General features: G+C 46.0%; 1 protein-coding gene across 2 annotated transcripts in view; it reads right to left on the reverse strand.

Moving 5' to 3' along the window:
* Window positions 1-20,343, reverse strand: part of tmem161a (transmembrane protein 161A) — a 250,910-nt gene that overhangs the window by 25,893 nt on the left and 204,674 nt on the right. For both annotated transcript variants that reach the window (XM_063032710.1, XM_063032709.1), the window contains 4 exons: window positions 13,140-13,237; window positions 8,256-8,412; window positions 1,219-1,370; window positions 198-264 (listed from right to left, as the gene is read on the reverse strand). In XM_063032710.1, the coding sequence (XP_062888780.1) occupies window positions 198-264; window positions 1,219-1,370; window positions 8,256-8,412; window positions 13,140-13,237 (474 nt within the window). The remainder of the gene's footprint in view (window positions 1-197; window positions 265-1,218; window positions 1,371-8,255; window positions 8,413-13,139; window positions 13,238-20,343) is intronic.

Consider the following 20,343-nt stretch of genomic DNA (forward strand, 5'->3'; position numbering starts at 1 on the left):
TCATTCTGGCTTCTGCCCCCCTTCATCACGGCCTTGACGCATCACACAGATAACTGCCCCTGCCTCTGGAGGAGGGCACCTGCCACAGTCACCCACAGGCAAGAACTTTAGCCACTAAGTCAGAGATGGAAGAAAAAGGCAAAGAAAGAGTTCAGTAAAGGTAAAGTTTCTTATAACAAGAAAGGAGGGAGACTTACGGCCAGATGTCACCCAGTCCCAGCTGCCTGAAGAGCATCTGCAGATTTTCGTACAGGTTAGAAAACCCTGTGTGGGGATCAAAGGCAAAGAGACGGTCAGCGTCCGGGGACACGGTGAGGTGGTCAGCAGCTGGAGATACAACCACTAGCCTGTTCTTACAGTCATTTGTCTTCCAAGTGACTGTTGCGATGCAGACAAGGAAGATGACATTAATCCATGTCATCCATGACCGCAGGAGCAGAATTAGACTACTTGGCCATTGAGTCTGTACTGTCATTCCAACACAGTTGATTTATTTTCCCTCTCAACCCCATCCTCCTGCCTTTGACGCCCTTCACCTAGCCACATTGGTCAAACTGGCTTTTCAGGGACAGAGCAGCCCAGTGCCATTGTGACTGCCTCACAGCCCATTGACCCAGGGTTGACTCTGACCACTGCTGCATGGAGTTTGCACGTTCTTTTTGTGACTGCATGACTCTTTCCCTCATGCTCCACTTCCCTCCTACATCCCAAAGTTCAGGAGGTGTAACGTCACACAGCACAGGCACAGTCCACCCTGACCTCTGACAGGTTAACTCACCGTTGTCAATGACCCCTGCTGTAAGTGGTTGGTAGGGGATTCAGGGTATCTGAAAGGGAACAGGGTGGGGAAGTGTGATTGACCGGTGAACTGGCATGGACGTAGAATCATTGAGCACTGCCGAACAGCAAAGTTCAGTGAAACGTGGTGATTTACGTCAACGACCAACGAGGAGGATGTGCTGGGGACAGCCCGCAAGTGTCTGGAACCAACACGACGTGCCCACAACTCACTAACCCTCATCTGTATGTCTTTAGAAAGTGGGAGGAAACCAAAGCCATCACGAGGAAGGTATGCAAACCCCTAACTGTAGCTGCTCAGTAGCAGTGGGAATTGAACTTGGATGACTGGCACTGTACAGTGTTCTGTTAACCGCTATGCGACCGTGCCACCCACTCCACTCTGCAGTGAATTATGAACACCATCATCAAGAATCTCACCTGGCTCAAGACCAAATTCCAGATACTCCTCGCGCACCACCAGTACTAACATGGCAATGAGGACGAAGAGGAAAGCAAAGGTCAGGCAGACGGAGCGCTCCCCTCCTTCCTCAGTCTTGAAGTAGTGAGCCATCAGAGAGAAGAGAAGTTTACTGTATGTGACAGGTCAAGGTAAGCAAATACTTTGTGGAAAAAAAAATCAAACTCAAATAGGGATGTTGTGTGGCTCATTGGGACAGACTTTAAAATTATACTTCTCGGAACTCCTTTGTCAGTGATCGTCCAGTTAGGGAAGCAAATACTCTACTCTGGGAAGGACAATGGGAATGGGAATGGTTCCATGAATCCATGGCCTCCTCTACAGTCAAGCTTTATCCTGACAGTAGAGGCGGCCATGGATTTATCCTGACAGTACAGGAGGATCCAGAGGAAGCAGGATCTCCCAGTGGCCACACATTTTAATTCCATGTCCCATTGCCATTCTGATATGTCTATCCACGGCCTCCTCTACTGTAAAGATGAAGCCACACTCTGGTTAGAGGAACAACACCTTATATTCCGTCTGGGTAGCCTCCAACCTGATGGCATGAACATTGACTTCTCTAACTTCCGCTAATGCCCCTCCTCCCCTTCTTACTCCATCCCTTATTTATTTTTATTCCCCCCCTTTTTTCCCCTCTTCTCTCTCTGTCCCTCTCACATTCACTCCTTGCCTGCCCTCCATCTTCCTCTGTTCCAATTCCAAGATTTTTGGAATTGTGGATAATATAGAAGACTGGTAAAGAATACAGCACAATACAGATCCGTTGCAGACATGGGCAGAGAATTGGCAGATGGAGCTAAGGAGAATGGAGGGATATGGACATGGTGTAGGTAAAAGGAATTACTGCTTGGGTGGTTTTGATTTGCTTTTTAGTTTGGCACAACATTGTGGGCCAAATAGCCTGCTTCTGTGCTGTACTGTTCTAAATTCTAGGAGGGACGCAGAAATCAGATTGAGCTTGAGAAGTTAGAGAAGTTGCAGATTGAGAACGAATAAGGTGGAGAATCAGAATCAGGTTTATTAACACCAGCATGTGACGTGAAATTTGTTAACTTAGCAGCAGCAGTTCAATGCAATACATAATCTAGCAGAGAGAAAAAAAAACAAGTAAATCAATTACGTATATTGAATAGATTAAAAAAACGTGCAGAACAGAAACACTGTATATTTAAAAAAAAGTGAGGTAGTGTCTAAAGATTCAACGTCCATCCAGGATTCGGATGGCAGAGGGGAAGAAGTCGCCCCTGAATCATTGAGCGTGTGCCCCCAGGCCTCTGCACCTCCTACCAACTATCAATAGTTCCATGTAGTATCAGAGAATGTATACAATATACAACCTGAAATTCTTGTTCTTCACAGACAGTAAAAACATTAAAACCCCAAAGCCCCCCATACTCCCCCCCGCCCAAGCACAAGGCAGTAAAGCAATAACCCTCCCCCTCTTACTTCAGCAAAATAAAGCATCAACTATGTCCACCCACCAAGCAAGCAATAGCAAAGCCCCCAATAAAGACCATGATCTGCAGTACAACAAAAACTAGTCGCTCATCTGACAATTCAACATGCCACAAACTCTCTTCTCCCAATAAAGAGACAAAGAGGTGTCACCCTTTCACAGTGAAAGGGGAGAATAAACAAAACAACCTGCTGATTTACGCTGATAAATTCTGCCACGTCACATACATTTACCCACAGGGGTGTATGGGTATCCAGGGAGGGGCAGTACCTCTGGTGAAGGAGCTTGGCTTACCCATGCCAGGGCAACTTGCTCACATTTGGGCCCCACCGGACACTCAGCTCTCACCTGTGGCTCCAAGTAGCCGTTTGCATGCAACAGCACCCACACCCAGGTACAGTACACCACTTCAACAGGTAGGCTAAAGCAGGTGAGGGTAGCCTGCGGGACTCGTACTCTGGTGAGATAGGGACAGGCCTTTCTTCGCATGCGAGGTTAGCTCCAGCAGACTGGGTGGATGAGATCAACAGTGAGATCCAGCGGTCAGGAAGGTGCTTCTGTGATGCTTCGTGGAGGGAGAAGGGCATGACGAGGCACAGAAGAGATCATGGTCAACGATTACAACCATGGAAGACCCCAGTTTGCGATGACTACTCATACTACAGGACCTGGACTTCCAAGGCTGAGAGTGGAACTCTCCCAGTGCAATGGCGTTTCCACTTTAAAAACTCTTCTACACTTGTGATCGTTGTATATGACAGACAACTACCACATTTACCAACGAGAATAACTCGAACACAATATGGAAGGATGTGGAAATTTGGGAGAGGGTGCAGGGAAGGTTAACCAGGGTGCTGCCTGGATTAGAGGATCTGAGCTTTGGAGAGGGTACAGAAGAGGTTCACCAGGGTGCTGCCTGGATTAGAGGATCTGAGCTTTGGAGAGGGTACAGAAGAGGTTCACCAGGATGCTGCCTGGATTAGAAAGCATGAAGTACATGAGCAGTTGGAGAACTTCGGGTGTTTTCTCTGGAGCATCATGGCTGAGGCAAGACCTGGTTGAGGTTTGTAAAATTATGAACGGCATAGATAGGTGGATTAGTTAGAATCTTTCTAGATAACCAGAATATTGAAAACGATAGGGTGTAGGTTTAAGGTGAGAGGGGAAAGTTTAGAGGAAATCTGAAAGGCAAGTTTTTTCTTTACACAGAATGGTGGGTGCTTGGAACATGCTGCCAGGGGAGGAGATGGATTACTATGTATCTGATGAAGGGTCTTGGCCGAAATGTTGATTATTTACTCCTCTCCAGAGCAGCTCCCTGCCCTGCTGAGTTCCTCCAGCACTCTGTGTGTTACATTAGCAATACACTTACACTGGCACAGGAACAGACAGGCAATGGAGAGATATCAACAACTTGCAGGCAGATGGCATTATGGTCAGCATGAACAAGATGGGAAGAAAGGCTTGTTCCTGTGCTGTCTGATCAAAAGCATACTTGCCTCCTTATACTTGCCCAATCGCACAGATGCCAGCTGGTGAGACAGGACAGGTCAGGGCTACAGGCAGACCCTGGTCCAGGACAGCACTGCAGGGGCCTGGACCCATAGGATGCCCTTGTTATTTATAATTACTGACAGGGATGAAATTTGTTTATCCATGATGAACCCTGGGTAAGGGAGGGTTGCAGGGGACACCATCATTAACCACTTTTACAGCCCCTCACAGAGTTGGTGTTTCAATAGTAGATTAACACATTGCAACAGGCTGCAGGAGTCTTTGCAGCAGCTGTGCTCTCTCTGTCTAAAGCAACAGACTCTACGGACGCCAGAGCTACACTGAAGAGATTTCTTCCACCTGTCATCATTAACAGAAACAAGTCCAGCTCAACACCGTGGCAATGAAGAGATCATCACCTTGTGCACTTTTCTCTCCCTCAGCTCACAAGACAGCAAAAGTGCAAAACACTGCCAACCCTGCACATGCAGCACACAGCAAGATCCCATTGTAAATGCATTTTGCACCATTGGGCCCAAAGACAGTTTATATCCTGCTGTTATAAGATTATTGAGGGGTCTCCTAGTACAGCACTATCGCAGAAAAGAAGCATCCATCATCTGGGATCCCCACTACCCAGGCTGTGCTCTCTTCTCACTGCAGCCGTCAGGAAGGTACAGGAGCCTCAGGTCCTACAACACCAGGTACAGTAACAGTTATTACCCTCAACCATCAGGCTCCCGAACCAAAGGGGATAACTTCACTCAACTTTCCTTGGCCCAACATGAACTCACTTTCAAGGACTCCTCGATCTCATGTTCTTGATATTTATTGCTCATTTCTTTATTTATGTATTATTTCTTGTTTTTCCTTTTATATTTGCTTTTTTTTTTTGCCTTTTGCACACCGGCTGTCTGCCCTATTGGTGTGGTCTTTCATTGACTCCATTATGGTTATTGGATTTATTGAGGATGCTGCAAAAGAACAAATCTCAGGATTGTACATGGTGATGTATATGTACTTAAATAATAAATTTACTTTGAAGATGGACTCCTGACCTCACAATCTACCTTATACATAACCTTGCACCTTATTGTCTATCTGCACTGCACTTTCCCTGCAGCTTTTACAATTTATTCTGCATAAAATGCTGAGTGAACTTGGCCTTTTCTCCTTGGAGCGATGGAGGATGAGAGGTGACCTGATAGATGATGAGAGGCATTGATCATGTGGATAGTCAGAGGCTTTTTCCCAGGGCTGAAATGGCTAACATGAGAGGGCACAGTTTTAAGGTGCTTGGAAGTAGGTACAGAGGAGATGTCAGGAGCAAGTTGTTTGTTGTTGTTGTTTTTATGCAGAGAGTGGTGAGTGCATGGAATGGGCTGCCGGCGACGGTGGTGGAGGCAGATACGATAGGGTCTTTAAAGAGACTCCTGGGTAGGTACATGGAGCTTAGAAAAATAGAGGGCTATGGGTAACCCTAGGTGATTTCTAAAGTAAGTACATGTTTAGCACAGCATTGTGGGCCGAAGGGCCTGTATTGTGCAGAAGGTTTTCTATGTTTCCAAAACTTAGAACAGAACATAGAACATTACAGCACAGTACAGGCAGCTCTAGCAGGGTCTGCAAGACATTACGTCCTACAAGGCCATATCCAACAGCATGAATGGCAGCGATGCTTCACAAGCAGATGAACTCAACACTTTCTATGCCTGCTTTGAAAGGGAGAATGTAACTACAGCTGTGAATATTCCTGCTGCACTTGATGACCCTGTGATCTCTGTCTCAGAGGTCGATGTTAGCCTGTCTTTAAAGAGAGTGAACCCTCGCAAGGTGGAAGGTCCCGATGGAATATCCGGTAAGGCTCTGAAAACTTGTGCCAACCAACTAGCGGGAGTACTCAAGGATACTTTCAACCTCTCACTGCTACAGGTGGAAGTTCCCACTTGCTTCAAAAAGGCAACAATTGTACCAGTGCCTAAGAAGAATAATGTGGGTTGCCTTAATGACTATCGCCCAGTAGCACTCACATCGACAGTGATGAAATGCTTTGAGAAGTTGGTCATGACTAGACTGAACTCCTGCCTCAGCAAGGACCTGGACGCATTGCAATTTGCCTGTCGCCACAACAGCTCAACAGCAGACGCAATCTCAATGGTTCTCCACATGGCTTTAGACCACCTGACCAACACACACACCTACGTCAGGATGCTGTTCAGAATTAAATACCATCATTCCCACAGCCCTGATTGAGAAGTTGCAGAACCTGGGCCTCTGTAATTGGATTTTCCACTTCCTAACCAGAAGATCACAATCTGTGCGGATTGGTGATAACACATCTTCCTTGCTGACGATCAACATTGGCACACTTCAGGGATGTGTGCTTAGCCCACTGCTCTACTCCCTATATACACATGACTGTGTGGCTAAGCATAGCTCAAATACCATCTATAAATTTGCTGACGATACAACCATTGTTGGTAGAATCTCAGGTGGTAACAAGAGGGCGTACAGGAGTGAGATATGCCAACTAGTGGACTGGTGTCACAGCAACAACCTGGCATTCAATGTCAGTAAGACAAAAGAGCTGATTGCGGACTTCTGGAAGTATAAGATGAAGGAACACACACCATCCTCATAGCGGGATCAGAAGTGGAGAGAGTGAGCAGTTTCAAGTTCCTGGGCGTCAAGATTTCTGAGGATCTAACCTAGTCCCAAGATATCAATGTAGTTATAAAGAAGGCAAGACAGTGGCTATACTTCATTAGGAGTTTGAAGAGATTTGGCATGTCAACAAATGCACTCAAAAACTTCTATAGTTGTACCATGGAGAGTATTCTGACAGGCTGCATCACTGTCTGGTGTGGAGGGGCTACTGCACAGGACCGAAAGAAGCTGCAGAAGGTTATAAATCTAGTCAGCTCCAGTTTGGGCACTAGCCTACAAAATACCCAGGACATCTTCAGGGAGCGGTGTCTCAGAAAGGCAGCGTCCATTATTAAGGACCTCCAGCATCCAGGGCATGCCCTTTTCTCACTGTTACCATCAGGTAGGAGATACAGAAGCCTGAAGGCACATACTCAGCGATTCAGGAACAGCTTCTTCCCCTCTGCCATCCAATTCCTAAATGGACATTGAATCTTTAGACACCTCCCATTTAAAAAAAAATACAGTATTTCTGTTTTTGTACTTTTTAAAAATCTATTCAGTATACGTATTTGATTTACTTATTTGTTATTATTACTTTCTTTTTCTCTCTCTGCTAGATTATGTATTGCATTGAACTGCTGCTGCTAAGTTAACAAATTTCATGTCACATGCCGGTGATAATAAACCTGATTCTGATTATGTTGTGCTTTTTAAACCTACTCCGAGATCAATCTAATTCTTCCCTGCTACATAGCCCTCCATTGTCCCTGCATCCATGTCCCTATTCAAGTGCTTAAATGACCATGATTCTGCCTCTACCACCACTTCTGGCAGGACATTCCACACACCCAGTCTGTGTATTAAAAAAAAATCTACATCTGACATACCCCTATACTTTCCACCAATTACCTTAAAATTACAGTATTAGCATTTCTGCCTGGAAAATATCTCTGGCTATCCACTCAATCCCCATCATTTTGTATATCTCGATCAAGTCACCTGTCATGTCATCTTCCTTCACTCCAAAGAGAAAAACCCCTAGTTCAATCAAACCTATCCCCTATATTCTGTTATTGTTTTCCTTTGTTCTACCTCAATGCACTGTGTAATGATTTGATCTGCATGAATAGTATGCAAGACAAGCTTTTCACGACAACAATTATATTACTACTAAATCAAATCCAAGAAAACTTGCTCTTCGGACGTTGGCTGAGAGGAATGAGGCCTCAGATCAACACCTCGTCCTACTCTAGAACATCGCCTCGGATTAACTCCTCGCCCACGCAGTGGCATCTCTCACTGGCAGAGCTCTGAAACATCAGCCTGCAGTTAGATGCTTGAGGTTCTCTGTGCAGAGATGAGGAGATGAGTGGGTTCCCACTGTTGCAAGGATACATTCCAAAGACCAATGTAAGCAGACACCATAGCACGCCCACGTTGATCTCACCCTGAACGTTGAGCAGACCATAGTACGCCTCTGTGAACAAGTAGACCAGGGTCGCGTACATGACGAAGTCCACCAGCCACTGGTAGTCCAGGAAGTAGCGCAACACTAGGTAGAGATGACACAGAAATAGAGAAGGCGGCCATTTACCAAAGCACAAAGAAATCTCAGTGGGGTGGCCAGTACTGGCCACACTGACACCAGACATTATAGATCTCCACTTGGGCAGTGCTGTTAACTCCTAATGTCTCGCACTGCTTCCACTTCCCTGTTTTACCCCAAATCATTTCACAACCTTCAACGTGTTCATGGAATCTGCTGCAAACATCTGAAAGAGCTGCACAAGGGACACTGCCCAAAACGATCAGCACTGGTTACCAAGGAGTGGGCAGAGCTGGAGGCCATAGCGTCGGGGAGCAAGAAAGAGGTGCGGAGGTTTGAGCAGACAGCCTCAGAACTTGAGGGGAGAGAGGGAGCTGTGTTAGGGCATATTCTAGACTTGGGGTATATAGCAAAATATTAACTTCAGCAACCAATCTTTAGACTTGAACGTGGATTGTAGATTAAATTTAAAATAAGATCCTAGCACTGTGAACAGCAGTTAAGTGAAAAACCAGACAATGTTGATTAACATTCATTTTGGGTGTCAGGAGTGAGGGTGCAAAGGTGGTGTGAAAATTATATATGATTCAAAGGAAGCATTGTAGATGCACTATAAATAAAGAATTGTCCTTTGATTTTCAGCATATATGTCATGTAATATTGGATCAAACAGGCCCCTTCCTTTGAAAGGGTCTCAATACGATCCCTGCTGCTCATTTTTGTTGAATAAAACACTTCTATATCCACCGGCTTCAGTCTCTCTCTGGTGACTCTGTTCACATTACAACCTTTGGGCGCTCAACAGGGATACCTTCGCAACCCCTGGTGTGGCCAGTGATATCAGCAGGCTAAGTGAGTGAGCACTTTTGAAATTAGCACTCACAATTGGACCCGTTCGGGTTAGCAGCTAGGGGCTCACAAGGTTTCATGAGCACGGAGGAGAGCTGAACTGATATAAAAATAGTGTGGTGTGTGCGTGTATGTGTGTTTACGTAACAGACCAAACTTTGTGCGTTAATTTGGTGAGATGGGACCACCAGTTGCAAAGGATGGTTACTGACCATTCGGGGGAGTGGGGGGGGGGTGTAGTGTGTACTTGTTTTGGAAACTTTACTTTGGCAGACACACTTGCTAGTGTGTGTGGTTTAACTATACAGTTAGATGCAAAGGAATATGGACTTCAGTAAGGCCTTTGACAAGGTCCCGCATGGGAGGTTAGTTAGGAAAATTCAGTCGCTAGGTATACATGGAGAGGTGGTAAATTGGATTGGACATTGGCTTGATGGAAGAAGCCAGAGAGTGGTGGCAGAAAATTGCTTCTCTGAGTGGAGGCCTGTGACTAGTGGTGTGCCACAGGGATCAGTGCTGTGTCCATTGTTATTTGTCATCTATATCAATGATCTGGATGATAATGTGGTAAATTGGATCAGCAAGTTTGCTGATGATACAAAGATTGGAGGTGTAGTAGACAGTGAGGAAGGTTTTCAGAGCCTGCAGAGGGACTTGGACCAGCTGGAAAAATGGGCTGAAAAATGGCAGATGGAGTTTAATACAGACAAGTGTGAGGTATTGCACGTTGGAAGGACAAACCAACGTAGAACATACAGGGTTAATGGTAAGGCACTGAGGAGTGCAGTGGAACAGAGGGATCTGGGAATACAGATACAAAATTCCCTAAAAGTGTAGTCACAGGTAGATAGGGTCGTAAAGAGAGCTTTTGGTACATTGGCCTTTATTAATCAAAGTATTGAGTATAAGAGCTGGAATGTTATGATGAGGTTGTATAAGGCATTGGTGAGGCCGAATCTGGAGTATTGTGTTCAGTTTTGGTCACCAAATTACAGGAAGGATATAAATAAGGTTGAAAGAGTGCAGAGAAGGTTTACAAGGATGTTGCCGGGACTTGAGAAACTCAGTTACAGAGAAAGGTTGAATAGGTTAGGACTTTATTCCCTGGACCGTAGAAGAATGAGGGGAGATTTGATAGAGGTATATAAAATTATGATGGGTATAGATAGAGTGAATGCAAGCAGGCTTTTCCCACTGCGGCAAGGGGAGAAAAAAACCAGAGGACATGGGTTAAGGGTGAGGGGGGAAAAGTTTAAAGGGAACATTAGGGGGGGCTTCTTCACACGGAGAGTGGTGGGAATATGGAATGAGCTGCCAGACGAGGTGGTAAATGCGGGTTCTTTTTTAACATTTAAGAATAAATTGGACAGATACATGGATGGGAGGTGTATGGAGGGATATGGTCTGTGTGCAGGTCAGTGGGACTAGGCAGAAAATGGTTCGGCACAGCCAAGAAGGGCCAAAGGGCCTGTTTCTGTGCTGTAGTTTCTATGGTTCCTATGGTTAATACAACAGGGATTATAACTGCCAGATTGCAGAGTACATATTCTGCAGTTTTAAGTGTGTACTGCTTAATTTCTATCCATCATTTATATTTTGTATAATGTGGGAATCAGTGTGGAGATATTTGAGAGAGAGGTCATCACCAGATATATCTGTTGGGATGCACCAACTGAGGTAAAGCAATGTCAGGTTGAGAACCATAATGACCTGAGACATTGATTATGACTATCCATAAGCCCTTCACTGCCCCCATCCCTGGGGAGAAGCAGAGCATTTTGTCAGAGTTGCTCTCACTTAAGGTCACCTGCAGGAATGCATAGTTCTGGTGCAAACTCGAGGAAGTGATTGAAATTCACCAAATGATTCTTAAAGATATACAGGTGTTGGCAAAAGCGAAGTTCCCGAGCAATATGTGGGACAGTGTGGCCCAGGAGGTAAGGGGGGGGGCGGGGGAGTGAGGCAGCGACTTGGGGGTAGTGAGAGTAACTGGGGAATGATAATGTCAGTAGTTTAGAGAGCTGATTAACGTGCCATGGATTATGCAGAACATAAATACTGAGTACAGTATATGAGGGGTATTCAGAGTTGGATAACCCATTCTTCCTGACAATGCTGAAGGAAGGCCTGAGCTCAGATCAGCCCAGCTGGAAGTAGGGATTTGGGGATAGCAGTAGGATAGACCTACTCTGCAATAGTGTCATGGCCGGTGAGATAGTCCAGAAGAGGGGGAAGAGAAGTGACAAAATGTCTGTAGTGAATGTAGCTGCTGTGACGTCACAGAGAACTTGCTTGTGTGCCAGCAGCTGAGGCACATAGAAAGGAACTGCTGAAATAGGTGAGGGAGGGTGAAGGAGAGGATTTGTTGCAGCTGTGGCTTACTAGGCCATGGTTACAGACAATGTCCTGAAAAACAAGAGAAGTGTGAAAATTACTCACCAGAACAGGCAGAATCCACAGGAGCACCCTCTCTTTCTGATTTGGCTACTGACCAGATTATCAGTGGTGGTCATCCAAGAGGTTTATTGGGGAGCCAGCAATGTGAAATGTTAGTGGACAGTATCATCAGTATTGATAACTGATCTACCCTTGCCATGAATAGGGAGGTGATTTACATTACCAGTGCAGGATGAGGCTGGAGAGAAGTCAGCCCCAGGTACTTAAGATTGAAGGAGTGTGGCTTCCTCAAATGGAGACCATCCCGACCCCTCCTGTACGTTGATGAGAGGGCCTGTGAGCCTGATACATTTACCTTGCTGGTGCCCCTGACCAGAAAGTAATCGCTGCAGAGCTTTAGCTATCAGAGAATGAAGGGGTGGAGAGAAAGAATGTGATTAAACTGCAATCAGACAACAGGGAAGGAGTCAACAGGATTATGAATGACGAGACTACATTTTAAAGATTGTTGGTCAAATTTCTGGAACAATCTCTGCTTAGAGTCTTGTAGGCAGCCAGTAGGGATGATAGCGTAGATGTAGGTGCACACAGAGTAATTGGGGAATGGGTTCCGAAGCAGGGCAGTTTTGCTGCGCTATTTGATTAGATCCTCCTTAAGGTTTGGCTTTCCGTGGAATAAATTTATTTTTGTCCAGGAGGGCCAAGAGGAGGGACTGTTAGAGCATATCCTGGACTTAGGGTATATAGCAAAAGATTAACTTCAGCAACCCATCTTCAGACCTGAAAGTGGATTGTAGATTAAATTTAAAATGCAGCCCTGGATAATAGGTTCCTAGCACTGTGAGCAGCAGTTAATGGAAAAACCAGACAATGCTGATTAACATTCATTTTGGGTGTGTGCAGTGTGGCTACAAAGGAGGAGATGTGAAAATTATATGTAATTCGAAGGAAGCATTGTAGGTACACTGTTAATAGAGAATTGTCCTTTGATCTTTAGCAAATAAAATGTCATGTAATATTGGGTTGAATAGGTCTCATCCTCTGAAAGAGGATCAATCTGATGTCTGCTGCTCATTTTTGTTGAACAAAACACTTCTATATCCACTAGCTTCAATCTCTCTCCGGTGACTTTGTTCACATCACAAAAGCAGAAAGGGACTTCCTCCAAAGTTGGGGTGAGGGGAACGAAGAAAGGCCAGAATTAGAGCATGTGCATGAAGAAGGTGAGTTAGATATAATAAAGGGGACAGAGAAAAGTTATTACAAAATGGATGCACTCCTGAACTGGTCGGGAGCTTACATGGGGTGTGACTGAAGCTTGGTGCAGGTTAGAAGTGTTAAAGGCCTGCCTGTGGAACAGCACCCAACACCTTCGGGAGGACAGATCACAGAGGAATGATAACCTTCCCAAATACTCCTGCTCTCTCAGCCCAGAGTGGGCACGGAAACTGTAACCGACAGACACCGAAGCAACACACACTCCTTACCCAGAGCGTCCAGAGGCTTGATGGGTGTTGCTTCCAATGACAGCTTGATATCTTTGGGCACCATCTCAGGTTTGTTCTCAGTGACGCCATTCTGCCTCCTGTCAATAAGTGGAAAATTCAGAAGAAGCCAAGAACTGGCTGCTCACTGAGTGGTCGCCCACTCACCAGCCGGCTCGTTTTTCAACATATCAGCATCTATGTTTCATAACATCACTGTGGGCTAGAGAATTCTAAAGCTTCAGAACAAAGAAATTCCGAGTTTCAGCCAAGCCTTTGAGACTCGAAACCCTCAATTCTCTCCTCACCCCAGGAGGCAACTTCGTCAAACTCACCATGTCAGACCTTAGAATTGGTATATTTCAATCTCATTTATTTTAATTCCAGGTTGTAGAAGCCTAGTCTAACTCACCTTAAGCATCAGAACTGTCAACTCGGGAATCAGATTAGTGGACCTCTACTACATTCCCTCTCCAGCAAGCATCTCATTATTAGATAAGGACCCCAACATTGTACACAATCACTCCAGGAATGCTATCACCAACCATCCATCTCATTGTAGTAAGACACATTTATTTCAAGAGTCTTTGCGTATAATCTATCTGCATCTGGACAGGCAAAGACCAATCACGGACAGTCAGTTGGCTTTGTGCATGGAGGTTGTGTCTCACAAATTTAGACCACAAGGTATAGGAACAAATTAGGCCATTCAGCCTATCGAATTTGCTCCGCCATTCCATCATTACTTATTTATTATCCCTCTCAACCCCATTCCCTTGTAACCTTCTGAAGCCCTAACTAGTCAAAAAACTATCAAACTCAGTTTTAAATAGACCAAATGACTTGGCCTCTACAACAACATACATCAAAGTTGCTGGTGAACGCAGTAGGCCAAGCAGCATCTATAGGAAGAGGCGCAGTCGACGTTTCAGGCAGAGACCCTTCGTCAGGACTAACTGAAGGAAGAGTGAGTAAGGGATTTGAAAGCTGGAGGGGGAGGGGGAGATGCAAAAGGCCTCTACAAGCTGCCTGTGGCATTGAATTCCAGAAATTCACCATCCTCTTGCTAAAGAATTCCTCCTCATCTCTGTTCTAAATGGACGCCCTTCTATTCTGAGGCCGTGCCCTCTGGTCCTAGATTACCCCTCTATCAGAAACATCCACTCCATCTAGACCTTCCAATGTTTGGTAGGTTTCAATGAGACCCCGCTTCGTTATGCTAAACTCCAGTGTCCACAGGCCCAAAGCCATCAAACACTGATCATACATTAACCCTTTCATTCCTGGGATGAATCTCGTGAGCCTCAAGTTCAATTGTCGCTCAACCATGCACAAGAATACAGCCAAATGAAACATTGTTCCTCTGGAGCTAAGGTGTACAGTACATACAGTCACACACAGCACGGAGCTCATACAGTTACGACAGCACATAGAGTGCCTATAAAAAGTATTCACTCCTCCTTAGAAGTTTTCAAGTTTCGTTCTTTTACAAAACTGAATCACAGTGGATTTAATTTGGCTTTTTTTGACCATGATCAACAGAAAAAGACTCTTTCATGTCGAAGTGAAAACACATCTCTACAAAGTGATCGAAATTAATTACAAATATGAGTCACAAAACCATTGATTGCATAAACATTCACCCCCTTGAAGTCAGTATTTGTAGATGTATCTTTTGACAACAATTACAGCCTTGGGTCTCTATCAGCTTTGCACATCTGGACACTGCAATTTTCCCCTATTCTCTTTACAAAACTGCTCAAGCTCTGTCAGATTGCATAGGGATCATGAACGAACAGCCCTTTTCAAATCCAGCCACAAATTCTCATTTGGATTGAGATCTGGACTCTGACTTGGCCAGTCCAGGATATTAACTTTGCTGTTTTTAAGCCAATCCTGTGCAGCTTTGGTTTTATGCTTGGGGTCATTGTCTTGCTGGAAAACAAACCTTCTCTCAAGTTGCAGATCTCTTGCAGACTGCATCAGGTTTTCCTCCAGGATTTCCCTGTATTTTGCTGCATTCATTTTACCCTCTACCTTCACAAGCCTCCAGGGCCTGCTGCAGTGAAGCATCCCCACAGCATGATGCAGCCATCACCATACTTCACAGTTGGGATGGAGTGTTTTTGATGATGTGTGGTGTTTGGCTTACGCCAAACATGGCGTTTAGTCTTATGACCAAAAAGCTCAAATTTGGTTTCATCAGACCATAGAACCTTCTTCCAGCTGACTTCAGAGTCTCCCAAATGCCTTCTGGGAAATTATAGCTGAGATTTCATGTGACTTTTTTTTTTCTAACAGTGGTTTTCTCTTTGCCACTTTCCCATATAGCTGCGACTGGCGAAGCACTCAGATAACAGTTGTTGTATTCGCAGTCTCTCCCAGCTCAGCCACTGAAACTTGTAACTCCTCCAAAGTTGTCATAGGTCTCATGGTGCCCTCCCTCACTCATCCCCTTCTCGCACGGTCACTCAGTTTTTGACAACGATCTGCTTCTGGCAGGTTTACAAGTGTCAAACCCTTTCCATTTCTTGATGATTGACTTAACACTACTCCGAGGGATATTCAGTGACTTGGAAATTTCCTTGTAACCATCTCCTGACCTGTGTTTTTCATTAATCGTTTTGCGGAGTTATCTTCATGGTATAGTTTTTGCCAGGATACTGACTCACTAGCAGCTGGACCTTCCAGATAGAGCTGCAGTTTTACTACAATCAATTGAAACACCTCGACTGCACACAGGTGATCTCCATATAATAATGTGACTTCTAAAACCAACTGGCGGCACTAGTGATACTTTGGTATGTCATATCAAGGGTAGGGATATGTGAATAATTATACAATCAATTATTTTATGTTTTATATTTGTAATTAGTCGCAGACAAAGACAATCCAGCTTGTCTCACACTCTCAATTGCAGGCAAAGACAATCCAGCTTGTCTCACATTGTCAGTCGCAGACAAAGACAATCCAGCTTGTCTCACACTGTCAGTCGCAGACAAAGACAATCCAGCTTGTCTCACACTGTCAGTCGCAGACAAAGACAATCCAGCTTGTCTCACGCGGAGTCAGTCGCAGACAAAGACAATCCAGCTTGTCTCACGCGGAGTCAGTCGCAGACAAAGACAATCCAGCTTGTCTCACGCGGAGTCAGTCGCAGACAAAGACAATCCAGCTTGTCTCACGCGGAGTCAGTCGCAGACAAAGACAATCCAGCTTGTCTCACACTGTCAGTCGCAGACAAAGACAATCCAGCTTGTCTCACGCGGAGTCAGTCGCAGACAAAGACAATCCAGCTTGTCTCACACTGTCAGTCGCAGACAAAGACAATCCAGCTTGTCTCACACTGTCAGTCGCAGACAAAGACAATCCAGCTTGTCTCACACTGTCAGTCGCAGACAAAGACAATCCAGCTTGTCTCACACTGTCAGTCGCAGACAAAGACAATCCAGCTTGTCTCACACTGTCAGTCGCAGACAAAGACAATCCAGCTTGTCTCACACTGTCAGTCGCAGACAAAGACAATCCAGCTTGTCTCACACTGTCAATTGCAGACAAAGACAATCCAGCTTGTTTTACAGAGTCAATTGAAGACAAAGACAATCCAGCTTGTTTTACACAGAGTCAATTGCAGACAAAGACAATCCAGCTTGTCTCACACTGTTAATTGCAGGCAAAGGCAATCCAGCTTGTCTCACACTGTCAGTCGCAGGCAAAGACAATCCAGCTTGTCTCACACTGTCAGTCGCAGGCAAAGACAATCCAGCTTGTCTCACACTGTCAGTCGCAGGCAAAGACAATCCAGCTTGTCTCACGCGGAGTCAGTCGCAGGCAAAGACAATCCAGCTTGTCTCACGCGGAGTCAGTCGCAGGCAAAGACAATCCAGCTTGTCTCACGCGGAGTCAGTCGCAGGCAAAGACAATCCAGCTTGTCTCACACTGTCAGTCCAGGCAAAGACAATCCAGCTTGTCTCACACTGTCAGTCGCAGACAAAGACAATCCAGCTTGTCTCACACTGTCAGTCGCAGACAAAGACAATCCAGCTTGTCTCACACTGTCAGTCGCAGACAAAGACAATCCAGCTTGTCTCACACTGTCAATTGAAGACAAAGACAATCCAGCTTGTTTTACACAGAGTCAATTGCAGACAAAGACAATCCAGCTTGTCTCACACTGTCAATTGCAGGCAAAGGCAATCCAGCTTGTCTCACACTGTCAGTCGCAGGCAAAGACAATCCAGCTTGTCTCACACTGTCAGTCGCAGGCAAAGACAATCCAGCTTGTCTCACACTGTCAGTCGCAGACAAAGACAATCCAGCTTGTCTCACACTGTCAATTGCAGACAAAGACAATCCAGCTTGTTTTACAGAGTCAATTGAAGACAAAGACAATCCAGCTTGTCTCACACTGTCAGTCGCAGGCAAAGACAATCCAGCTTGTCTCACACTGTCAATTGCAGGTAAAGACAATCCAGCTTGTCTCACACTGTCAGTCGCAGGCAAAGACAATCCAGCTTGTCTCACGCGGAGTCAGTCGCAGGCAAAGACAATCCAGCTTGTCTCACGCGGAGTCAGTCGCAGGCAAAGACAATCCAGCTTGTCTCACGCGGAGTCAGTCGCAGGCAAAGACAATCCAGCTTGTCTCACGCGGAGTCAGTCGCAGGCAAAGACAATCCAGCTTGTCTCACGCGGAGTCAGTCGCAGGCAAAGACAATCCAGCTTGTCTCACACTGTCAGTCGCAGGCAAAGACAATCCAGCTTGTCTAACACTGTCAGTCGCAGGCAAAGACAATCCAGCTTGTCTAACGCGGAGTCAGTCGCAGGCAAAGACAATCCAGCTTGTCTCACGCGGAGTCAGTCGCAGGCAAAGACAATCCAGCTTGTCTCACGCGGAGTCAGTCGCAGGCAAAGACAATCCAGCTTGTCTCACGCGGAGTCAGTCGCAGGCAAAGACAATCCAGCTTGTCTCACGCGGAGTCAGTCGCAGACAAAGACAATCCAGCTTGTCTCACGCTGTCAATTGCAGACGAAGACAATCCAGCTTGTCTCACACTGTCAGTCGCAGACAAAGACAATCCAGCTTGTCTCACACTGTCAGTCGCAGACAAAGACAATCCAGCTTGTCTCACACTGTCAGTCGCAGACAAAGACAATCCAGCTTGTCTCACACTGTCAGTCGCAGACAAAGACAATCCAGCTTGTCTCACACTGTCAGTCGCAGACAAAGACAATCCAGCTTGTCTCACACTGTCAGTCGCAGACAAAGACAATCCAGCTTGTCTCACACTGTCAATTGCAGACAAAGACAATCCAGCTTGTTTTACAGAGTCAATTGAAGACAAAGACAATCCAGCTTGTCTCACACTGTCAGTCGCAGACAAAGACAATCCAGCTTGTCTCACACTGTCAGTCGCAGGCAAAGACAATCCAGCTTGTCTCACACTGTCAATTGCAGGCAAAGACAATCCAGCTTGTCTCACACTGTCAGTCGCAGGCAAAGACAATCCAGCTTGTCTCACACTGTCAGTCGCAGGCAAAGACAATCCAGCTTGTCTAACACTGTCAGTCGCAGACAAAGACAATCCAGCTTGTCTCACACTGTCAGTCGCAGACAAAGACAATCCAGCTTGTCTCACACTGTCAGTCGCAGGCAAAGACAATCCAGCTTGTCTCACACTGTCAGTCGCAGGCAAAGACAATCCAGCTTGTCTAACACTGTCAGTCGCAGACAAAGACAATCCAGCTTGTCTCACACTGTCAGTCGCAGGCAAAGACAATCCAGCTTGTCTCACACTGTCAGTCGCAGACAAAGACAATCCAGCTTGTCTCACACTGTCAGTCGCAGACAAAGACAATCCAGCTTGTCTCACACTGTCAGTCGCAGACAAAGACAATCCAGCTTGTCTCACACTGTCAGTCGCAGACAAAGACAATCCAGCTTGTCTCACACTGTCAATTGCAGACAAAGACAATCCAGCTTGTTTTACAGAGTCAATTGAAGACAAAGACAATCCAGCTTGTCTCACACTGTCAGTCGCAGGCAAAGACAATCCAGCTTGTCTCACACTGTCAGTCGCAGACAAAGACAATCCAGCTTGTCTCACACTGTCAATTGCAGACAAAGACAATCCAGCTTGTTTTACAGAGTCAATTGAAGACAAAGACAATCCAGCTTGTCTCACACTGTCAGTCGCAGGCAAAGACAATCCAGCTTGTCTCACACTGTCAATTGCAGGTAAAGACAATCCAGCTTGTCTCACACTGTCAGTCGCAGGCAAAGACAATCCAGCTTGTCTCACGCGGAGTCAGTCGCAGGCAAAGACAATCCAGCTTGTCTCACGCGGAGTCAGTCGCAGGCAAAGACAATCCAGCTTGTCTCACGCGGAGTCAGTCGCAGGCAAAGACAATCCAGCTTGTCTCACGCGGAGTCAGTCGCAGGCAAAGACAATCCAGCTTGTCTCACGCGGAGTCAGTCGCAGGCAAAGACAATCCAGCTTGTCTCACGCGGAGTCAGTCGCAGGCAAAGACAATCCAGCTTGTCTCACGCGGAGTCAGTCGCAGGCAAAGACAATCCAGCTTGTCTCACGCGGAGTCAGTCGCAGGCAAAGACAATTCAGCTTGTCTCACGCGGAGTCAGTCGCAGGCAAAGACAATCCAACTTGTCTCACGCGGAGTCAGTCGCAGGCAAAGACAATCCAGCTTGTCTCACGCGGAGTCAGTCGCAGGCAAAGACAATCCAGCTTGTCTCACGCGGAGTCAGTCGCAGGCAAAGACAATCCAGCTTGTCTCACGCGGAGTCAGTCGCAGGCAAAGACAATCCAGCTTGTCTCACGCGGAGTCAGTCGCAGACAAAGACAATCCAGCTTGTCTCACACTGTCAGTCGCAGGCAAAGACAATCCAGCTTGTCTCAAGTTGAGTCAGTCGCAGATGAAGGCAATCCTGTTAGTCGTGCAGGGAGCAACCACTGTTGATCAGTACTGACGGAAGAGCGGGCCAGCAGGGCCCAGCTCCCACACAACTGGGGCCACTCAGCTGTGCCACTGCTGCTCTCACCAATGAACCAGACTTGCAGTATTTGTATTACCAATGTCTAATGAGGGTTTGAAATCACAAGACAAATGTTCATGACACTTGCACCATTTGCTAGACCCAGAGAGGCCACTGCGACCAAACATGCCTTTGGACCCTCTCCAATGCCAGCACATT

Source organism: Mobula hypostoma, chromosome 24 (genome assembly GCF_963921235.1).
Source record: "Mobula hypostoma chromosome 24, sMobHyp1.1, whole genome shotgun sequence".
In the NCBI taxonomy this organism is placed as follows: domain Eukaryota; kingdom Metazoa; phylum Chordata; class Chondrichthyes; order Myliobatiformes; family Myliobatidae; genus Mobula; species Mobula hypostoma.